This window comes from Topomyia yanbarensis, unplaced genomic scaffold (assembly GCF_030247195.1).
Source record: "Topomyia yanbarensis strain Yona2022 unplaced genomic scaffold, ASM3024719v1 HiC_scaffold_8, whole genome shotgun sequence".
Classification (NCBI taxonomy): Eukaryota; Metazoa; Arthropoda; class Insecta; order Diptera; family Culicidae; genus Topomyia; species Topomyia yanbarensis.
The window spans coordinates 279,271-303,433 of NW_026684046.1; the positions used below are offsets into that span (position 1 = coordinate 279,271).

At 40.9% G+C, this 24,163-nt stretch overlaps 1 protein-coding gene across 1 annotated transcript in view; it reads right to left on the reverse strand.

Moving 5' to 3' along the window:
• The window catches only part of LOC131696156 (dynein axonemal heavy chain 5-like), a 71,474-nt gene that overhangs the window by 17,359 nt on the left and 29,952 nt on the right, over positions 1 to 24,163 (reverse strand). Inside the window, exons 9-12 of the mRNA XM_058984696.1 lie at positions 21,007 to 24,112; positions 9,086 to 9,319; positions 3,207 to 9,003; positions 2,268 to 2,424 (exon numbers count right to left, since the gene is read on the reverse strand). Coding sequence (XP_058840679.1) covers positions 2,268 to 2,424; positions 3,207 to 9,003; positions 9,086 to 9,319; positions 21,007 to 24,112 — 9,294 coding nt within the window. The remainder of the gene's footprint in view (positions 1 to 2,267; positions 2,425 to 3,206; positions 9,004 to 9,085; positions 9,320 to 21,006; positions 24,113 to 24,163) is intronic.

Below are 24,163 nucleotides of genomic sequence, written 5' to 3' on the forward strand. Positions count from 1 at the left end.
TCCTGAAATCGATGTGAACTGTCCAATTAAGTTTTGAGTCAAGAATTACCCCAACGTACTTAACTTGATCTGCGATAATAATTTCAGAGTCAAAGAACTGTTGAAATGGAAGAGCTCCGGTTGTAATCCTTCGTTGCGTGAAAAGCACCATTGATGTTTTATTTGAATTAACTGACTGGACTGCAAACTCAATTATCACATGGCTACTATTCAGCGCGCTGAGATTATTCGTGTAATCTTTGTGAATCCGGTAACGGAACTTTATATCATTATAACTGGCCTGCAGTAATGCAATTACGTATCCGGATTTTTGGTTCTCCATACATAGATGAACCTATGTTTAGATAGCCGAAACTCGAGGATATTGTTCCTAACCCAGTGTGCTAAACAGCTGTAGTTTAAGCCGTATTCGAATGATAATATCTCTTCGGAGGTGTTGTAGCTCCGTTATCTAAGTATTTTTTCGGGGGACTTGATGTATCAGTTCATCGAGAAGTATCTTTTATTCTCTGGGGAGTGAAGAATTCTTCCGTATTGTCTATGTTCGTGTCGTTATTTTCCTTATTCCTAACCTTACTACTTCCCTAATACTTCTCATCAGGAAATGATGAAAAGCCATTTGAGCCAGTCGCTACTGATTCCTGATCGCTGATGAAATCATGAATATGAATAACGCTACACACTTAATTTTTTCTGCCGAATCTCAGCTTTTGTGTAACTTTTGCCAAAATCAAAGATCTCAGTGAAAGTAACATTTGATAGCTGAGACTCGGAAAATATTTCACCGAAAATCAGTAAACAAATTCCACTTTACTGAGATATCAGTTTCCAGATTAGCTGACTACACTGCTGTTGGGAAACTGCCGAGCTGAATTTAGTGTGTTCTCTGCTAGAATTCTGATAGAAAACATATGCATATAATTTCACTGTGGCGTTATGAGAAATTACAGAAATCGCATACAAGCGCCTGCAAACAAAAACATCATTGTTTAACTCTCGGCTCTTTAATATAGTGGGCATGTGCATCCCCTAATCATGAACAAAAAAATAACCAAAAACTAAAAATGCTGCAATAACCCAACCAAACATTCAAATGTAGCGTCTTGAATATTTTTGGCGACAACCCTTTTTTAGGAAACACAAATATTTCTATGAATACGAGGCTCATTTATCTTTATTTCATGAACTTGGTAACGACTATTGTAAATCAGTTCAGTTCAGTGTTTTTTTGTGAATCTTTGAACGGAAGTTTTCCGTGCACGATTTTCCCATTTATTTTTACGATCACAAGGCTAAAATTCGAAGTAATAAGTTTCGTAAAATTGGTTAGCCCCTTTTGGACGCCACTCGAAGGTTTGGTTCAACTCTTACGTCCCCAACTCCCATTTCATTTTAATATTCAAAATAATGGTTCTCATCCGCGTTCCAACCAAATTTGATGCGGTTTTTTGGGAACGATCACAAAATTTGCCCATTATGATTTTGTAAAACAAACGCAAAAACCCTCAAAATGGTCTCCAGTTCACTTGTTTTGCAAAATTATAAAGTTTGACACCCCGCATGACGGGGTTTTTTGCCTTCCTCAAAGGGGAGTAACCAGTACTCCCAACGATATACCCAGAACTACACACCAAAAAAATCTGAATTTTATCGTTGACGTAATTGCAAACATGACACAATTCAACAAACCGTAATTTACGATATGACGGAACATTACTGTGTTCCGTTTAATTTTACATGAAACATATACTTTGCATGCGCAATGACATAAAATTACACTTCCTACCATTCAGAACAAACGCTGTATGTGGAGTAAAATTACATGATTTACGAAATTAAACGTCATGTAAAATTAAAATCAAATGTAAAACTAAGTTATTTTTGATGCTCGTATATGTCAGGGTCAGGAGACGTAAATTTACACTATTTTTTCTAGGTGTGTATGGTCAGTTCTGGAGAGGTGGCCTTGGTTTCTAAAACTGGACAAGTTTTGTGATCTTTTTGAAAAATCCGCATCAAATTTAGTTGGAACGCGGCTGCGAACCATTATTTTGACAATTAACATTCTCAACGAAACGGGGTTGGGGACGTAAGAGTTCATCATATTTGACCAAACCAAACGTTCGGTTACATGCATCATAATATTGTATTATTAGAAGAGATAAGAGTCGCATTTTATTGTAAACCATCACTTAAAAACGGTGCCTGAAAATATTTTCGAAAAGTCTTCTGCGGATTAGTGATCCACAAGTACTAGTCAAATTTACCTTTTGCCACTTTTCCGGTATGCGTGCATCATACATAGCGTCCAGCGATTGCCGTAAATAGTTGCTCATCACGATGGTTCCATCGATGGCCAGCTTCAGGTCACACAAATTGGTGTAAACGGTGTTGATCACACGCTGCATGCGGTCGACTTCCTGCCTGTAATTGAATTGTTACTGTAATTGCTGCGAGCTAAAGGCAGGTCGTGACCTGATTATTCGTCATCATCAATCACCCACACGATAGGTGCGGTGCAAAGTCGAGCAGTGGGCTCGGTGCCTTTCCCTGCCTTCCCCTTACAATAGTAACTGGCTGAAAAAACCCAGCCCTTACCGTTTCTATTTTTATAAATCTCCAAAAAGTATATATTTTTTTCTACCAAATAGAAAAATCGATATATAAGATAGCAAAATCAAAGCTGTAGTTATTATTGCGGACCTTAATAATATAAGAGAGCGACAACTAATGAATTGATTTTTACTGGAAACCCATTGTTCGAATAACTCACTCCATTCGGTAAATGGAATCGACCAGGATGGCAAATGAAGCCAAAGACACTAACTATAGGCAGCAATGATCAAGTTTTGATAAATCCCACACGTCGTGTACTACCCATAATCGCATATTCGTCCCGTTTTCTATGGGATTTCCTATCTTTATGGGACTGTTTTGTGATCATAGACAGTGTATACTTATAAACAATAAATACAAATAGTGGTTTAGGAGTGACCACAAAGAGTAGGATTCATTCTAGACCGGATCGTTGGTGGAATTAGCTATTGTCTTTGACCACATTGGTCGATTCCAGATGCCCTGAAGTTCGAACACGTATTCTAGGTACAACGTACTAATTCGTGAATCAATTCATTTTTATTTACTATTTTATCTGTAAAAGCTATCTGAAACTCATCTTTCAAGTAAAAGTAAACATAGTGACCTACCTCAAAAAGATATTCATCGGCAACAACGCTCCCATTCGGGTTAGCGACTCCTTTACCTCGAATGCCACATACTGCGGAGGAAGCTTCCTCAGCATATCATTGGCCAACTGACAGACGATAGACTCCCTGGTTTCTCCAGCACCACCTCCGCCTTCCTTCGGTTGCACGCTGAGAATTGTATCTAAAATACCCTTTGCCGTATTGATCTGATAAGTAATGTCCGCGTTTGGATGAAGCCCAAACACCTCCGGGGTGTCAGTTGTGGGTAACTGGTTGATATAATCGATGTAGGTTTGAATATTTCTCGAGTTGGGTACACGATAACCGCGGTAAAATTCAAAACTTGGTGTCAACAAATGCTCCGAGAACCAAACCTGGGTAAAGGTGGTCAGTAGACGTTTGTCAAAATCATCTGTTACCCTGCCACCGTACATGACTTCGCCGAGCATGTAGCAAAGCGTTTGCCACGAGACACCCTTCTTCGGATCCATCTCGTCGAGATGGTTCTGGATAAACTGAACGCTTGCAGAAAAGTCCGCAGCGTTAAACTCGTACGGTATGTTCCATCCAAGCGGACCAAATTTGCGACGTTCCTGAACGACGCAGTGCAGAAATGCTACTGTGTAAAGCAACGGTGGCCACTGAGTGGCGGATGTGTAATCTAAGTAATCTTGCGTAAAGGCAAGGTAACTGCGCTTCAAGCTGGCTCGGATTCCCTGTGGTGGTTCGTTGGTGAACTTGATCGCCATTTGGAGCAAACCTATTGGAAATTGCGGGTGCGTTTCTGTGGTTACCCACAGACGGAAGGAATCCGCCACGTGCTCCGTTTCGATCAGAATATCAATAATTTCATTGCAGAAGGTTAGCGATAAATGTACGTTCTGCAGCAACAGCCAACCTCCCATGGACATACAGTCTGTCATCAATTTTCGAGCGTGATACTCTTGCCCTTGACCCATGGAAACCGTCTTCAGCAATATTCCTTTCGATTTTGCGAGTGCCGCTATCTGCACAGTGGGATCCGAACCAATGGACAAGATACAAACTAACGGTGTTCTGGGTTCTGATTCAACCCAAGTAAGTTCCAAATCTAAAATATGCATTTCACCATATTCCTTTCCAAGTGAAAATTCAATGTACCGCCTAGCCTGTGAAATAGTTCTATCTGGACTCCACGAACGGATAAGTAAAAGCTTCCTAAACACATCCAGCTCATGTTCAAAGTCACAGGGAATTGCTTCCATCTCTGGTCTTTCTGTCTCATACCAGAGCCTCCAGTCTCGCTCGTTATACTCGATCTTTTTCAAAATTCCATGGAAGGTTTTCAACTTACTTATTTCCACCAAGTTCAACCAGGTTATGTCAAGAATCCATCGGAAAGGTTTGGGGGCAACTGCATTTAGATCCAACGAGGCGCCACCTTTAACAAATGCCATAAACTCGTCATGGCTTATGTTTCCCTTCTGGTAGTCGATCTTTATGGCCAACATGAGCGTAAACAGTTGTTTGTGTCTTTCGTACAAACTTCGACTGGTAAAGGCCCACACTTCGTAGGTCAGGTATTTTAATATTATGTTAATGCGCTCCTCCGTAATGTTGCTTTTAGCTGACTTTGTAATGGAGTTATCAAATATATTGAGAAATTGTTTTAGCGAGTTTTGATACATCACGTTCACATTGGACATTTCAACGATCAAAAAGTACAGAATCGAACCACGTGCTGCAACCGCACGGAACTCTTCCCGAGCAATCATTATCTTTTTCTCGGTGACCTCGGCGATCTTCAACTTCTGGTTCACGTCTTCCGCTGTTGTTTTGGTCTCCTGAAGAACCTCAATCAAAGCCTCGTCGTCTACTAGCGAACCCTCCGTCGAAGTCAATCGAAGCAGTAAATTACCCTCCAACTCTTTCATACTTCGCTGATTTTTCATCACACTTTCAAACAACTGAACCCTCTCCGATTCCAGGTCAGCTTTTTCCATCAGGATCACTCGTCCAAGCAGCTGATCTTCCAAACCTCTCATAGTCACGGTGAAATCAATAATTGAAGTTTTAGAACTGATCTCCGGGCTAAACGGAGGATTCGGTAGTTTCGTCGTGATGTACAACATAAAACCTGGCATAACATCGCATTCTTTATCACCCACCAACACCTTTTCCATCGAGCCAGATTTAATGAAGTTTTTCTCCAGCACATTGTCTATGACCGGATCCAACTCAATTCCAACATCCTCAATCAGCAGTGGACGCCCCAAAGACAGACTGTCCTCCAGATGTGTTCTAAAGTACTTGTGATTCAGCGATGTGATCTGCAGCTCATTTTGATCCTCCTTGCATTTGATCCAGATCTTACCCTGACTTTGCGGATCGATCAGCAACGGATAGCTGCTGGATTTGGTAACGATCAATGCATTCTGAATGGATAATTCGTCGTTCGGTAATCCCTGCAGGTTCCATTCCGAAATAGTGGCAGAATCTGTCAACATTCCGATGATACTTAGTCCTGTCGTATACGGGATGGTTCGAGTTTTCAGGATATTCATCCAGGTTTGGAAAAGAGTTCCCCTGAACTCTTGGTTGTAAGGGCCACAATAAGACAGGAATCCAGTAGCTAGCAGGACATCGCCTACCAACTTGCCGAGTTGAATTTTGAACTCTTTACTTTGCTGTGTCCAGCGGGCTTTTTCTCCGCCGAGTCCGTTGATCAGCGCTGTAGCCGCGGTCATCTTGCGCAAGCAACTGTTCGCCGCATCCGTCAACCGTTGTTTCTCCGAAACAGCAGCATCATACTGATCCTTGACTTTCTGCAATGCTGCTTCTCGTTCTGCCAGTTGATTCTCAGCAGCCGCCAGATCGTCCATGGCGATCTTGAGACGAGCTTCCTGCAGCATCAAATTTGCCTTCAACGGCAACACTTCCTTGTTCACCCCATGGAAGAATGCCATAGCTTTGGTCCAAGATAACAATCCAGCGACGTCGCCACACACCCTTCTTGCAGTGTCCATGTTGTAATCCTCCATGCGGAAGTAGGGCTGCAGGTGCTCGATCATTTCCTCGTTGATAGTATCCTTCGGATAGTTTTGCAACTGAAGCAGGAAGGTAGTGCTGGCCATCATTTTCAGTGACTCCTGCCACGAAGGTTTCGGAGACGGTGCGCTCGTGTCCGCTATTACCGGATGTAGCTTACGTTGGAACATTATCAGCACACAATCCATGATACGCATGATCAAATGCGGTGGTCTGCCAAGCTTGCGAACCGTAGCAATGTGAGCTGGTTTGATAGTATTCAGTGCTGCTTCAGCTTCCTCTAGGGCTGGTTTGGCAGCTTCCAACTTTTCCTCAGCTAGGGCCTTCTCTGCGGCTATGTTCTGCACCAACGCTTCGGCCTTCTCTTTAACCACTTGTACTTGATTTTTGAAGACTTCAGCTTGCATGGCACGTTCGGTTACTTCCACCAGCACACGTTCCGCTTTGGCAGATGCTTCCACCAGCTCTTTTTCCATATGAGCAAGATCTATTTTCAGGATTTCAACAGATTCAGAAGCTTCGGCCAGCTTTTCCAGACCAGTATCCATCTTCTCCGCTCCGTCGCACAACTCCTTGTGTTTCTGGGTATAAATATTCTTATACCCGGCGATAAAATTCAGGTACGACTTGGGAGTAACATGCGTTGCTCGCCGGAACCGTTGGTAGTACTCCGATGACGTCACCGATACTATGTCTTGTATAGTTCCGAGAGCATTCACTAGCTCATCCTTCACCTCCGCTGTGCACTCAATGGAAAAATCGGTTAAAAAGTGTCTGGCAACTGCAACCAGCGCATCTTTCGGCCACGGCTGGAACCAGTCTACGGTGCAACCGGATACCAGTGCCGGGAACCGCATAATTCTGCGCCGGAAAGTTTCGCCGACCGGAGAGAAGCAAAAGACCACGTGAAGATGGTGACAAACTCGTTGCAGGAAGTACTCCATTACCGTTTCTTGTGTCACGTTCTTCTTCTGGTTCTCCCGCTTCATCGTAGGTGTCAGCTCCGAGACGATCTCCGTCTGCTCGTCCCGGTTGAAAAGGTTCGAAATTACCCCTGACGAAAGTATGTTGTTCAGATATTCGAGGAAGCTTTCCTCTTTAACGTCCATGTCGGTGAAAAGAAAAGTAGTTCCTTTGCCTTGTACACCACAAGATCGGTACAAGAGTTTCAAATCTTCAAGAAAGTTTGCTACGTTATAGGAGCGTGTTAAACTGATCTGGAAGGTCTTGTATCCGGCGATGAACGAAGCAAGTTTAGTAAGCGATTGCTTACCGGATCCACCTACGCCCACCAACATTACATTTCCCCTTGGGTGACGGATGATTCTTGATATTTTCACCAGATGTAGCATGGCATCCGGGAAGAACACCAGGTCCATTCCCGTACCACGGATCATTTCGTTGAACTGCAGTAAGAACATTTTGAGTCGCTCGCGCAAGATTTCGAAATCCGATACCGGTTCATAAACCTTCGGCAATTCCATATCTGTTTCCTCACCTTCTTCTCCAGTGGGTTCAGGAGCATCTCGCATAAAATCTACAAACACCGGGCTCGATCCTGCCATTTCTTTGTATTCTGGCCCAAGTTCCTTGTCCAACACCGTCAGCATTTCTTCCAGGAACCATTCCGTGTCCGACAACGATACAAAACGATCCGCGAACACTCGGGTACATTCATTTTTCCACAGCAATATCAGTACTGCTTCAGAAATGATCACTGTCGACAGAGTACCGATCATTCCTTGCCATATTCGGGATAGATCTCTCAAGCTAAATATGTAGTGAAACTTAGCGGGAGTAGGTAGCAGCCGTTCTCTGGTATGCTGCCATAGTGTTCGGGTTAACGGTACTAAACGCTTCACCAATTTTCGTACCTCAAGCGAGAAACCACGTTTTACATTATAGTGACCTTCGCCAAGTGTTCTGAAGATCGTATCTATCGATGTATTATCGGGAATGTTGCAATTAAACACGCTGAACTGCCGTTTTAGTCGCGAGGGTATGTCGCTTCTGCCACCTCCTGGCAAACCCATAGCCCCAGCAAACTGGACGTCCACGATATTAGTAAACTCGCCCGGCTTCTCCAAACTATAAAAACCTCGCATATCCATAGTCTGCCGCACGATCTCGTTAGTAATCTGATCACCCCATTCGTTAATCTGAGGCATATTGATGTCGTCTATAAAAACCAGAAGTTTCCGACCACCACTCGGTCCAAACATGTTACCCAATCTCTTTTCAACGTAGCTTTCGATCGTTTTCTGAAAATGATACGGGCTTGTCGCGGACGAGAAATTAAACGACCGTCCCATGTGAACTTCCGAGTTCAGCTTCTTCATGAAGCTCTTCATGATAACGGTTTTGGCCGTTCCTTGCTCTCCTATGAGTAAAACTGCTTTTTCCTGTTTCACGATCACATTGATCAAAAAATCGATTCGAACATTATCCACAATTGGAATCAGTATGCTTAAATAATCCGGCGTTGAATTTTCCGGATAGACGTAGGGCATCACTAGAGTTTTCCACAACTGCCAACTGCCAGTGGCCGACACGAAATAGTCGAATATCGTCGAGTCTGGCTTTTCCTCCGAAGCAGGGAAATCCAGACTGCGAAAGTTTTTCTTAATATGTGCGTCCAACTTAAGACGGTCCGCGGAGTTGAGGTACGCTCCGATACCCCACGCCAAAGCAAAGATATACAAACGATGCAAGTGCTCCGGCGTACAAGCCTCATCCTTAGTTTTGGGAACCTCATCGTCGCCAATGTCGTCTAGCATGAAAAGCAGAGGGAGAAAGAGAAAACAAAACCAGGTCAATTGCATTTGCACTGCAATAGCGATGAAGTAGACCACCATCAAGACTTCCGGTGGTTGACAGAGCAGTTTCCTGCTCGCTTTCTCCCATTACTGGAACCAGACCGTCGAGTAGGTATATCATCTGCTGGATAATGTTGCACTGCAGTACTTCCATCATCAGAAACAGGTTTTGAGTAACCCATGTGTAAATCTTTAGGAATGATCCCTCGAACAAATCGTTGAACATTTTTTTCTCTTGAGCGCTACGTGTCTTGAGCCAGGCTTGCAAAACTGGAAATATAAAATTCCGGAATTGTTATTTTTTCTATAAAGTCATTTACATCTAATTAAAGTTTGCATTAAACCTAGTTGCGGTTGTCCGATTTACTGCTGTAATACTAAAATCTTCTGGCAGTAAAGCTTGCGCACATTAGGATTGGTACATACTACAATGCTTTACGTGGTCGGATGTGGAAGCGTTTACTTGCTATTACTGTTCGCGGTTCAAGCCACTGCAAGATCCATTTCGTCTCTTCACAAGAGTCTGTATGTATAAAATGAGGATTTTTTTATCTAACGACCATGTTTCAAATAACACCGTAAAGACGCATAGAAAAACAGAAATAACAGCACAAAAACAAACAGCAGGCAAGTTAAACTCACAAGTAGTTCAAATCGCCTTCGAATATCCCTAAAGCTATTTACCATATTGGATAAGGAACTTTAGTATGTCTCTGAGTTCTAGTCGTCCAAGCACGGTTTATTCTATGTAAAGACAGCCGAATACTCAAAATCGCAATTACGCTACTGCTGGGCAGCTACATATCAGATCACATGAGATTCTGTAGTCGGATTCACAAAGATCACATGAAAATGACGTTGCGCGCTGCATAGTTGCCATGTGATAATTGAGTTTGCAGTGGCCGGTCAAATCCCTGCTCAACATGCCGGAGTGATATTTCGAAATTTGTAGGAGATTTTTTTCTCTCTTTCCAACTCGCCGAAATTAGCAGGGTGGGCTCAGGACCAACGAAGGCAATCGCTGCGGCTGACCATTCATTTCTAGTAATACTGGAATGCCCACTAGGGTTTGTGGCTGTCTCTCCATATAGCCAGACAACCACTCCTCTCGAGCAAGATCAACGTGGCTAATTAACCCCAGTAACCTGAAGTCCGTATACACATGATCGTGCTTGTTGTTTGAGGTGTATGTGTGATGGTTTGATATATAGAAGAGCGTAGAGAGCAGCAATCTGGATTGTAGTGAATAGAGATGGGCCATTCGTTCGCGAACGGTTCAAGTGAACTGGTTCTTCGAAGAGAATGAGCGAACGGAAGTTCTTTTTAAAAGAACGGCAGTTCTCAATTCTCTTCAAAGCGAATGAACTGAACCTGACATAAAGCCGTTTGGCGAATTTCTCGGACCGATTTTTAGGCGAACGAATGAAAATGAACCGACTTGCCGACCCACAAACCGCTCTCTGTGCTCTCCCAGAATGGAACCGGCGAAGAACGACTCATCACATTCTCTATTTCTCTAGTTATACATCAAGAAGAAATCGCTACCCTTGATGAACTTGTTAAGCATACAGGGGTATAATAGTTTGGGCAGCATCTGTTTGGTTCCTCTCCAAGAATCGAATGTTTTGAGAGACATTCGCTAGATACAAGTAAATTATCAGCTGAACGGAAGAACGGTTCATCTGAACTAGTTCTTTTTACAGAACTGTTCAGTCGGGAATGGTTCTTCGAAGTGAACTGTTTCGCCCATCTCTAGTAGTGAAAGCACCTGTGCTATGAGCGCCCATCTTTGCAGATGGTTTGGCTTTGACTGAACCGTCATCAGAACCCCTCTGTCACCAAACAAGACATCCATATGACAGTGTTGGACGTACAATTGCCGTGTAAGCTCAGTAAGCGTGTAGGTCTTTCCAAAATTTCGTTTGCGCTGGAAGGCCATGCACGCTTTCTTGCAACTGAACTCAATGTGAGCAGACCAATTTAGTTTGGAATCCTATATAACTCCAACGTATTTGACTTGATCTGCACATAGTAGCTAACAAATGAAGATGATTCTTGTGGCAATGATACTGAACAGTGTATTTTCTGCGGGAGGACACCGCATGATCTGCCGTTATGTCGCGTACAAACTGTCAGGGATAAACTTAAGCGCTCCTCTACATAATATAAATTCGTACATATAATGAAATTGATCGTGCAATCCACGAGTTTTATCGTCGTTTTCTGCAACGAAGGATTTTCGTGCATTGTAAATAGTAGGTTTCGTTCATTTCATGAACAAGAAAGGCCACTTGATGAACAAAAGTTTTCGTAAATTTTACTTAGTTAGTGTACACTAGACTGCCCAGAAAAATGATGAATTTTTGAAAACTCAATCGGCCCACCCCTGAGTCGATTCCTAGTTCCGCCAGGAGTACTTGCACCAAATTTGAAGCAAATCGGACAAGTATAACTACCGGACTAACGTGCCTGAAGTTTGTATGGGATTTTTCAACAATTTACATGGAGAAAACTCACTAGTTCGTATTTTCGTCGCTAGGTGGTACTATTTGCGTCGTATTATCACTGTAAGTGAAAATAAGAAAGATAATTTAATTGTCCACAACTTTGTCGAAGACTGCTAGTAAATCCGGCTTTGTTAAAAAAAAGTTATTAAACTTTTAACGAAGTGATGTCTGAGTCAGTTTTGCATGAGGCCTAGCAGTGCATAGTTGTGTATCAGTACTCGAGTCCCGCGAACTATACATTTTTGTGAAATAAGGGTTAAATAATACGAGTCATGTTTGGTTAGAAAATTTTAGTTCCACCTGTGACCGCATAGAGGGCGTCACCACTAACTTTTCATAGAAGAGAGATAGAGTATCAAGATGTTCGGAAGAAATACTGAAAAATACCTGTTCTATAACTTTGTAGAAGACACCAAATTTCTATCTCTCTTCCTTGAAAAGTTAGTATTGGCGCCCTCTATGCGGTAACATGTGGAACTAAAATTTTCTAATCAAAGCATGACTCGTATTATTTACTATATTTCTTCTGAACATACCGTTGAGCTAAACCTAACAATTTTTTCACAAAAATGTTTAGTTTGTGTGAATCGAGTACTGATACATCACCATGCACTGTTAGGCCCCATGCAAAACTGACTCAGACATCACTTTGTTAAAAGCTTAATAACTTCTTTTAACAAAGCCGGATTTACTAGCAGTCTTCGACAAAGTTGTAGACAATTAAATTATCTTTCTTATTTTCACATACAGTGAAAATACGATGCATACAGTGCCACCTAGCGGAGAAAATGCGAGGTGGTTGGTTTGCTCCATGTAAATTGTTGAAAAATCCCTTTCAAACTTCAGGCACGTTGGTCCGGTAGTTAGACTTGTCCGATTTGCTTCAAATTTGGTGCAAGTACTCCTGGTGGGACTAGGAATCGACTCAGGGGTGGGCCGATAGGGGTCATTTTTTTCCTGTCACTCTAGTGTACACTGCACGAATGTTATCGTTGATAACGACATTATATTTCGTTAATGAAACGAAATGTATTGTTTATTTTAATAAACGTTTGTGTACATTACGAACGATTTCATTGGTCACACGAATTCATTTTGTTTATCTTAGAAAAGCTTTAGTATTTATTACTCTCTTAACTAAAAGCATCTGGCAAAATCGATTGTATTTCAACCTGCTCACCTGCTATTGACGACTAGAAAGATTGTAGTGTGAAGTAATGGCCGCTTGATAAACGAATGTTTTCGTAAATTCTACATATTTAGTGTACATTGCACGAATGCTATCGCTGTTATTGGACATTATTTTTCGTGAATGAAACGAAATGTTTCGATTATTTTAATAATCGTTTGTGTATATAACGAACAATTTCGTTGGCCACACGAATTCATTTCGTTCATCTAAGCGAAGTTTTCGTATTTAATAGAATACTGTTTTGACATTGCTCCGGAAGAGAAAAACTCAAACTTATTCATACAAAACCAACGAGCGGTTTACGATGGCTCAACTGAATCTGTGCGGCTCTTGATCAACGGGAAGCCTGGTAGGGAAAAAAGTTCTGGAAATCTTCCCGAAATCAGCGGACACGGATATGGTTACTAAATAGTCAGACCTAGATCGTCGTGATGATCAACAATTATCTGACGTAGAGCAACAAGGATTCCATATTCTACCTCTATTGAAGCTCCTTTGACGTTGGCGGTTCGACGAATGATGCTCGTAAATATTATTAAGACTCTCGTATATAGCAATGAACAATTCGTTTGCCTAAAGATGCCGTTTCGTAATAAGCCAACGAAAGTCGTTTTGTGGTTTTCACGAAAAACTACAAATAAAAAATAAAAGTGTTTCAATGGAACTACGAATGGTTCATCATATGCACGAAAAATTCGTATATTTTATGAAAATTGTCTGTACGAAACTAATTCGCTGCGATTTACGAATATATTCTATCAGTGTAAGGAGCGCTCGAAGTGTTCTTACACGGAAAAAAATATTCTTAAAATCATGCCATGAATCCTGGAACAACCACGTTACGAAAACAGAACCATGAACAAAAATAATGGCTGTTATAATTATTCTGCATCAATTTTGTTGGTTATTTTCGGCAAATTTAGGACTAAGAGAAACGAAAGTAATGAAATTGACAGACGGATAGGTATTGCCGAAAATAGCCAATTTCACTTCAGTTACGCCCGCGTAACGCTTTTATTAGTAAAAATATTTATTTTTGTTTTGTGAACTTAAGTCATGTTTTCCGCCGTGTCATTACCAAATCGATTTTCTGTACGTGAACTAGTACACAACTTTAAAAACATTATTCATAAAACCAAAGGATGACTTATGATGTTATTCATAGATTTAGGAACATTAGTTCACAAAATCAAAACAGTCTGAATACTTTCTCGTGAACTATTTCACGAAGCTCGGAGTTTTATTCATGAATCCATACAATCCTTGTGAACTAATTCATGATTCTGAATATATTAGTCACGATCCAATATCTGTGCTCGTGAAATAGTTCACAAAATCATCAAATATTATTAATGTATTCGTGAACAGCTTCTTGATTCTTAGTATGATAGTCCCGACTTACTGTTCGTGATCGTGAAATAGTTCACGAAATCGTGAAATCTTATTCATGTACCCGTGAACTGGTTCATGATCCCTAGTATACTAGTCACGATTTACCATTCGCGAAATAGTTCACGAAATCATACATTATTCAAATATTCCTGAACTAGTTCATGATTTCCAGTACTTGACCTACGATTTATCTTGCGTGCTTGTGATATTTAGAAGTTATCACTAATCATTTTCAATTTCTTGCAACATGGTCATGAAATTTTTATGGGCACTGTTTCACGAAACCTAGAGTATTATTGGTAGAATCATTTTTGTTCCATGCTCTATTCCATGAAATTCAGCTAGAGGCACGAGCAGTAGATATTAGAAAACTATTAGGAGATAGAGCATCGTTATTGATTTGATAAAGTTCAGTGTAATGTCTCGACAGAAAAGGAAAACTGCGCTGAGCACAAAAAAACATTAGAGAATCACAAATCGTGTTCGTGATATAGCTCCGAGTACAAAAACCGTTAATAACCAAAAAATTTCAGATCGCGATAGGGCGAAGAGAAATTACTAAAGTTTTGTGTCTTCAAGACTATTAATATGCATAAACTTAAGGAGATTGTCACAGACCTTAAAAATTACTCGGAAACAGACAATGTTACTAAGCGGGTGCTGGTGGATGCGTTTGACATAATTGCTGATAAACTGTTAACAGTTGTTTATGAGCCGCTCCGGCAAGGTGTTTTTCCGGAAGCGTGGAAGAAGACGGTCGTAATTCCAGTTACAAAAGTTCCAAATGCATCACGAGTAGAGGATCACAGGCCGATAAATATACTACCGATCTACGAGAAAGTTTTAGAGACGGTCGTGAAAGCACAATTGATGGACTTTGTAGATAGTACTGGTATACTGATGCGTGAACAATCAGGATTCCGGAAAAAAATCATTCGTTTCAAACAACGCTTAATTTATTATTGTTGAAATGGAAGCAAGCCATTGAGAATGGGAAAGTTGTCTTGACAGTTTTTGTTGACCTGAAATGAGCATTTGAAACAATTGATCGCCGTAAATTGATTTGCGTTTTGGAGAAATATGGTGTAAGAGGAAATACTCTTGCGTGATTTCGCAGTTACTTAGAAAGACGTAAGCAAGATACAAGGTACAACCACGCTACATTATCGGAAGCCGAAATTAATCTTGGTGTACCACAGGGTAGTGTACTAGAACCACTTTTGTTTATCCTATACACTATGGACATGAGAAACATTTTGAAAAATGCGGAAATAAACCTGTTTGCCGATGACACAGTTTTGTTTATCATCGGTAATAGTTTCGATGAGTGCATCAGGCTAATGAACCTTATGCCGAAGAAGTTTAGTGATTGGTTGAAGTAGAAAAAACTCAAACTGAGCATTTACATAACCAAATATATGATTGTAACTACGTGGCAGATGAATGGAAGTACTGCAACAGTTGAAATAGATGGAGAGATAGTTGAACGAGTTGCAACTATCAAATATCTTGGGGTCACGTAGGACGAAAAACTAAGTTTTAATTTCAATCCGGAAAGAATTAACAGGTTTCTTACATTTGACTCAAAGATAACTGTTTACAAGACCATAATAGCTCCCCATTTTGACTACTGTGCTTCTATTCTGTTCTTAGCATCCAAGAAACAGCGTAAGCGAATGCAGATCTTACAAAACAAGGTAATGCGACTGTTACTACGATGTGACAGATTAACTCCGCGACATTTCATGCTCAATTGTTTAAAATGGATGTCAGTTCAGCAACGTATTGAATATAACACACTCGTTTTCATTTTCAGAGTAATAAATGGATGACGCTACAGTACCTGTGTAGCACTATTGGGTACAAAAGAGATGTGCACCGGTATGAAACCGGACAAGCCGGCAATCTGAGATTGTTGAGCGCTAAGAAATCTTGTACACAGAATTTTTTGTTTTATAATGGCTACAATTTGTTCAACGCATTACCAGAATACGCCAAGCGGACTTGAAACCTTTGGATTTATAAGAGAAAAGGATGGGCATACACGGAAGTGAAGTCAGATTGAAGGAATCTCTCATGAGTGAAAAATATTATCGAAAGACTCGTAAACCTTCCACACTACAAAAGATGTATATGGGTGTGAGGTGGGCCATCCCAGGAAATAAAATATCATGATAATATGCAAATAAATTACGAAAATCGTGAATAAGATCCTAAAATAAAGAACATAAATCATACTATTCGTGATTAAAATATCTAAACTCTTGACTAAGATCCTGAATTCATTAACATAAATAACTCAACTCGTGACTAAAATATCACGATAACGGGAATAGAAATTAAGGAAATGTGCAAAATGAAACTGAGAAAAACGCATTAAGGCTGGAAAGAACTGAACAGTTCTTCGACGCAGACCAGTATTCTAAAAGAGTTCAAAATCAATCCGTTATTAAATCAAACTGACTGGATGAATAGGAAATACAACTTTGAACGCCTATTTAACGTGTCTGAACCAAACCGCACTGAATGGGAAACAGGAGAGCCTGCTGTTAAACCAGGATCATTAGTTTTCTACACTGATGGGTCTAAACAGAGCAATAAATTTAGGGCGCAACGTATCAATATCTATGGGTAAATGGCCAACTGCATTTCAAGCGGAAGTACTGGCAATTACTGAATGCGCCACGATTTGTTTACAACATAACTATAGACATACGAATATATGCATCTTCTCTGATAGTCAAGCGGCCTTAAAGCATTGAAGTCAGTTACGTGTTCCTCTAAATTGGTTTGGGAATTGCTACAGCATGTGGCTAGCAAAAGTACAGTGAATGTTTTCTGGGTACCTGGGCGCTGTGGAATTGAAGGCAACGATAAAGCAGACTTGCTAGCAAGAAATTAATCATCAAAATTATTCCTACGGCCTGAACCATTTTGTGGGGTCTCCGAATGCACCATAAAATTGGAATTAAAGAACTGGGAAAATTCAATTATAGATGATATTTGGAAAAATAATACTACTGCCCGACAATCTAAAAAAATTATGTCACAGAATAAAATTGCTTAGTTTGTCTAAAAAGGATTTAACTCTTTCATGCCCAACTTTTTTCTAGTGCATGTACGGTTTCAAAACTATTTTTCTTTGAAAACGGTGGGGTCAAAAAACACGAAAAGCCTATTTTCATAAAGATAGGTACTTCTATGGCAGTGCTAGAAGCTGGTCAATTTTTACCTTGTAATGCTCAATACAATTCTCCTACAATAATTATAATAGTCCAATTACGTGGAAAACGTAGCCAACGACGGTCTAAATTGATAAGTTTTAACAGTTTTCAATAATATTGCACCATAACGAATATATACGAAAAAATCATTTTCGATCGTCAACGTAACCTGTCCTTGGCAGCACTGCTGCATCGGAATCCAATCAGACTAATTGCAATAACTTCAGTTCTAGAGCTGATGCTTGTAACTGTTAATACTCAAATTAAAGACAACAATCACATTAATGAGCCTTACTTGTTTTTGTGAGCAAATTTCGCCTCAATCAAAAGTTATAGCAGTTTAAAAACGTTGTTGTCCTCAAACAACATGGGCATGAATGGGTTAAGTACTTTCAGTGGTTTAGTAATAGGGCAATCCCAGAGTAAATATTACCTCAAGCAGTTAGGCAAAACAAAAGATGATACCTGTCGATATTAAAAAAAACTATTAGGAGACAGAGCATCGTTATTGATTTGATAAAGTTCAGTGTAATGTCTCGACAGAAAAGGAAAACTGCGCTGAGCACAAAAAAACATTAGAGAATCACAAATCGTGTTCGTGATATAGCTCCGAGTACAAAAACCGTTAATAACCAAAAAATTTCAGATCGCGATAGGGCGAAGAGAAATTACTAAAGTTTTGTGTCTTCAAGACTATTAATATGCATAAACTTAAGGAGATTGTCACAGACCTTAAAAATTACTCGGAAACAGACAATGTTACTAAGCGGGTGCTGGTGGATGCGTTTGACATAATTGCTGATAAACTGTTAACAGTTGTTTATGAGCCGCTCCGGCAAGGTGTTTTTCCGGAAGCGTGGAAGAAGACGGTCGTAATTCCAGTTACAAAAGTTCCAAATGCATCACGAGCAGAGGATCACAGGCCGATAAATATACTACCGATCTACGAGAAAGTTTTAGAGACGGTCGTGAAAGCACAATTGATGGGCTTTGTAGATAGTACTGGTATACTGATGCGTGAACAATCAGGATTCCGGAAAAAAATCATTCGTTTCAAACAACGCTTAATTTATTATTGTTGAAATGGAAGCAAGCCATTGAGAATGGGAAAGTTGTCTTGACAGTTTTTGTTGACCTGAAATGAGCATTTGAAACAATTGATCGCCGTAAATTGATTTGCGTTTTGGAGAAGCAGTTAGGCAAAACAAAAGATGATACCTGTCGCTTCTGCAACCTAGATAGGGAGAACTCAGAACATTTATTGTGTAACTGTGTAGCACTTTTCCACAAAAGGAGCAAATTCTTCGATAAGGGGATAATACAACCCTTTGATGTATGGACGACTGCACCCAGTACGGCAATAAACTTTATACGTTCTATAATACCTTACTGGACAATGCCTATAGTCAGCAAGTGGAAATCACTCAGATTAATAGCAATACAACACCCTGATGTGGCATACAATAAAAAGGGGCCTGCCACAATAGATCAAAACATTGATCGCAGTGGAATATGTACCCAACAGAAAAAAACGGTTTTCGTTAATCTTTCAGTTCACGAAATCGTGATCTTCTTTTCATGAATTTATGAACGGATTTTTTTCCGTGTGTACAGAAATACTAAAGATATCTGTCCGTTCCGAAAATTCCTTTGCTCTTTTTGGCTCGTGTTGAGCAATAATCTGATAATTCCCAACAGGGCACATCTTTTGGTAACCCGGGCGAGTCCAGGAAAAATCTTTCCTCCCCTAGACTACCTCGCAAGGGTTCCAAGGCGTTCTCCTCTGAGAGTACACCAACTACACCTAACAACAGCATTGGAAGTCCTTCCTTAAAGCCGAAGCAATTTGGACTTGGTAATTTCAATTCCAAGAAGGAGTATCAAACTCTTCCAGAGAAATCAAAACCCTTTTTTACCCATAAAGAAAGGAAATCCTATAGGAAATGGGGTAAATATGCAATGATGGGCAGTAAACTGGGCTAATGAAATTTTCTGACATAGAGAACTTTATTTTCACAGCTTTCAATGTTATTGCCCTCGTATGCGTAACAGAAACATAAACGAGAACGTGGAATATTCAAATCGCTGGATGTTCCATTACGTCAACAAGATCTGTCCGCACTCTGTTCTGGTACAGAAAACGTACCACGCCTCGTCTGCTCACGATACTGTGAACCAGGGCTGTAGAGAGAAATTACGGGCCCGGGGGGTCCAGCTAAAGGGCCTCCTCCATCATTTTAGCTTTTTCTAAAAAAGACACTGTTAAGCTCGAAATCGGTTGGAAAAATATAATTCGTCGCTGTTGTGCTATCTTATGACAAGCGCCATTTAGCACTTTTCGAGAAAAACGATTTTTAAAGTTTGAGATTGAATATCGAAAAATTTATAATTGTTATAAGCTTTTCGGAAAAGGCTTTCGATGCTTCTATCTTTTCTGAAGTAATCTCTCGAAGATCGGTTGACTATATTTACAGTTTTTGCTTAAAATATAGACCAAAGTCGCTCGCACACGTGTCATAAGTGTGTATTGATGATAACATATATATGACGTGTCACAAATGTGCACAGAAAATTTCATATAAAAATGAATCATAATTGATTCGTAAAATTATGCGTTATAGATCACTATGTTCAATATTATACTTTTCCATGCGATAGCAGCAATATCAGGTTACAAAGTGGTCTTATTGGAATACAAAGTTTTCCCAATTTTCCTCCTTTATGCGTGAAAATCAATAAACAAAATTTGGTTCCATTAATAATTTAGAGACAATATATATCAAACCATGTTATTTTTGACAGGCGACTAGACGAAACAAATATTCTTCTTGCTTAATCCATCATTACATTTCGGTATACTTTCCAAAACTAGAGGAAATCTCAAAAGGAAAGTTGTTTACTAATCTTGAAATATAAGCCAACGTTTCCCAGAAAAATCTATGGTAGGAAAAGGTTTGCTCCCGAGACAAAAACCTAGCTAATGGTTATGGTTGATGTGCATAGGAATTACCTATGTCATCAGAGACAGCTGAATGGCTTGCTATAAGCTTTTTGGCTTATAGCAAGCCAACAAACTAGGAATGTTGTCGGTTTTTTCTTTGTTATAAGATAGCACAACTCGATCACTCGAGAAACTGGCACTTGTCATAATCGTGTTTCGCTATATCTCAGTAACCCAGCAGTATTTCAAAATTCTGAAAACGCGACTTTGTAGAGATTTTAAAATTTAGTAAAATGGCATATCTAACTCAGTTCACCCCAAAATGGCGTTTGTCATAAGATAGCACCACAGCAACAAAATAGTAACAATTACCAAAAGGATTGATACAAACAACTAATCGGTAAGAATACAGTAAGCCAAAAAGTACTAAAATTTCATTTATTACAAAAGATTCAAGACAACCATTATTCGATGATGGCCTGAAACCAAGCTTTTAAGATGTATTCTTCGATAGATAATAGATGTATCCAAGCTAGTTTGCCAACGGCCTTTTGCAGAAATTAATATGGAAGAACAAAAAAACTGCTATCAAACGGATCCCACCGGTATCGAGGATTACATTTTTCGTTCATATAACCCCGTCAAAAACCATCTTACTGCAACCAGATTGAATGCAAACTATTACAAATTATCCCACTTACTTGGTTTCCAGTCCAATCCGGACGAACTCATATACACCATTCCATTACGGGACACTGTGGCAGGGGAAGCGTTATCGATGTTGTGTGGTTCGAAAATGATTTTACAGGTCGGTGCCATCGAAAGTCGATCCCCGTTGGCAAGCGTCAGTGTTTTGTTATCGTCCAGCACCGAGTTCAAATTCTCGATCCAAATACTGTCGACCGGGCCGTCCAACACAAGCCAGGTATGCTCTCCTTTCTTCGCTTTCAGTGTCTTCCGCCAAAGGGCGGAGAAGATACCATCGGTCCAATCGTTCGTAGCTACGTCCAACCGTCCGAACATCTGCGCAGCGGTTATAGCCTTCGGATTCATACGCATTTCCTTGTGCGTTATACCGATGTCGGTCAAGGATTTCATCAATATGCGAATGCAACACGTCTTACCAGCTCCAGGAGGTCCAAGAGTCATAATTCCGTGACGAACCTGCTGTGTTTCGTATAGTTGGATAAGCTTCAGAATCCACGGCGGATGATAGATCAAACCAGCCTGGTCCACTTGGTTCGCTATTGCCGCTTCCAATTTCCCATAGCTGGTCTTCTCCAGGGTTTGATTCGGGAACAAATCTGAAACTAGCGACATAAACAACGGTTCATCCTCATCGATTAGCTTGGATAGATTCATATCACGAAGTACTCGCATTACAATTGTACTCTCACTATCCTTGGTGTTTACTCTTTTCGCTGCTCCAAGTGTTCTTAGCACTGATAGGATGTTTCTTAATCCAAAATCGTAATGAACTTGCTTGGTTAATTGTTCTTCACAAAGTTTGTACAGGGTGTAGAACTTTCGTGCGAGAGTAATATTCTCCAGGAAGCCACACGAGGCTAGTTTTACGCGGATTATGATCTGTCGATCCGGCACCATCATTGCGACAGTTCGGAACTGGATTTTCAAATTCTCCGGTAGCTCTTTACGCCCGGCATAGCCAGGATTCATAGTAATGAACACACCGAATTCCATATTCATTTCAATGTCATCACCGTCGGTAAACACGAACCGCTTCTTCTTTTCTTTCCTAGCGGTTAGAATAACCGCCACCTGTTGGGCTGCAACTGACAGAACGGGTAACTCAATCCGGTTGAACTCATCAAAGCAACCCCATGAACCAGATTGTGCGAGTCCCTTGTAGATTCGTCCCAAGCCACGATAGTCCATCTGATCCGAGCAGTTGAACACGACTACGTATTTGGCCAGTGTCTTGCCCATATCTTTGACAGTTTCGGTTTTCCCGGTACCAGCCGGACCACAAGGACTTCCACCCATACTAAGGGTCAACGCTTGTGCCAATGTAATGTAACATCTGTCGGTTAGCGGTGTGATCACCAGACGGTCGGTACATCCCAAGTACTCATTCTGGTAAACAAACGTAACGTCGGTAATATTTATCCAGGTCTTGTCGATGTCTTCTTTGAAATAGAACCTGCACTGCTTCAACCATTCGAAGTCATTCACGGATCGTATGTTCATTCTGCATAGTATATCAAAAATATCCCTCTGGTGGACGTGAATCGTAATAAGTGTTTCAAACTTTGTCCTTTCAATTTTAGTCAAATCCCTTGTAGTTTGATCAATTAAATTGTTCAACAGCTCCAGGAATTTATTGTTCGTCTCCGACATTACCTTCTTTTCGTGCCGCGCTTGCATCAGAGCCATCTCTGCATCTCTGGTCCAAATCATCTGAATTCCCAGCAGACCGACCTGTGCGGGAAGTTTTTCCAGAAACGGAATCAGGACAAAGTTGGGATCATTCATCAGGACGTATGCTTGACGGATGATGGAATGTAGCGATTGTTGCATCGACTGCAACAGTGACGTAAGCCACGTTTCGACTGAACCTTCTGCTCGAATTGCTCGATCCAGTGGAATCTGCTCGCCTTCGGAGGAAGTTATCGCCATCATTTTGTTGTACTCGATATCGTGGAACTTCACGTAGCGAGTGTTGTCAAAGATCGACAATAGATGGTTTTGTATTGTGTGCGAGTCGGACGCTTGCCCAAGTATTTCCAGCAGGGCTGGATCGGAAACGAAGAAAAATCTCGGGAACATCATACGCTTCTTCTCCAAGTAACCGCTTAGAGACTTCTGGCACAGCTCTAGTTGTTCCTGTAGATGCGGTAGTAGCTGCTTCAGCAAGTCATCACCGACACAGCACGCGACTACGCCTGGAGTTTCGTGGGCACGTTGCATGATCTTTTGCCACGATTTGTCAATTTTGGAAAAGCGCTTGGCTTCCTTTGGAAGCTGTTTGGCAATGTCGCCACCGACAAATACAGCCTCGAGATAGACCCACATATTTTGTACCAACAACCATCGCTCTAGGATGTCATTGGAATTGGATAAGTCATAGACCCATTGTTGAATTTGTTTACGGAATGGTGCGTTGTATCGATTGGAAAGAAGGGAACTAAGTACCATGAGGCTGTCTTCCAGTTGACCGATGGTTTCGGCCGTTGTGTCACCTCGCAACAATAACTCGCCACGGTTGTTGAACGTCATAAAGCTGAGTTCGTGGGCGGACCATTCGTTCGTAACCTGCTTCAGTTTGGCTTCGATATCCTTCTCTTTCATTGCCGATATGCAAATGTCTTCGATGTCCTCCTTGTGTTTCAGTAAGGGTGCTTCCAGAATGTGCTTCAGCGTAAAACCTTCGCTATCAAACTCGAAGGTATACTTTGTCACCTCCATGATTCTCTGCCAATGACGTGGTTTCATCGCTCGATTTGCCATTAGCTCAAGCAATGGACACATGTCATTGAAGTCATCAATTGTTCGTTTGAGTGCGTAAAAGGCGGGCCACTCCTTGAGACCCTTTGGTAGCTTACGGCAACGATTCTGGAACTCCATCAGCTCGTTGTTGATCTCTTCGATGTCGACATCACTCCAAGGAATATCATAGTAGCTACTGACCCGATCAATGACATCGTTGTAAAGCTTGTACAACTTCTGTAGCAAGTTCAGCTCCTTCTTGATCTGGCCAAGCTCAGGATAGTCTGATTGAGGCAAACCAAACAATTCCTCGCCACTCTGATAAGTCTGGAGCTTTCTCCACATCCCGTCAAATCGGTTCTGTAAAAGTTTAGTACACAGTCATTCTTGTTTTATTTTGGTTGAACTTAG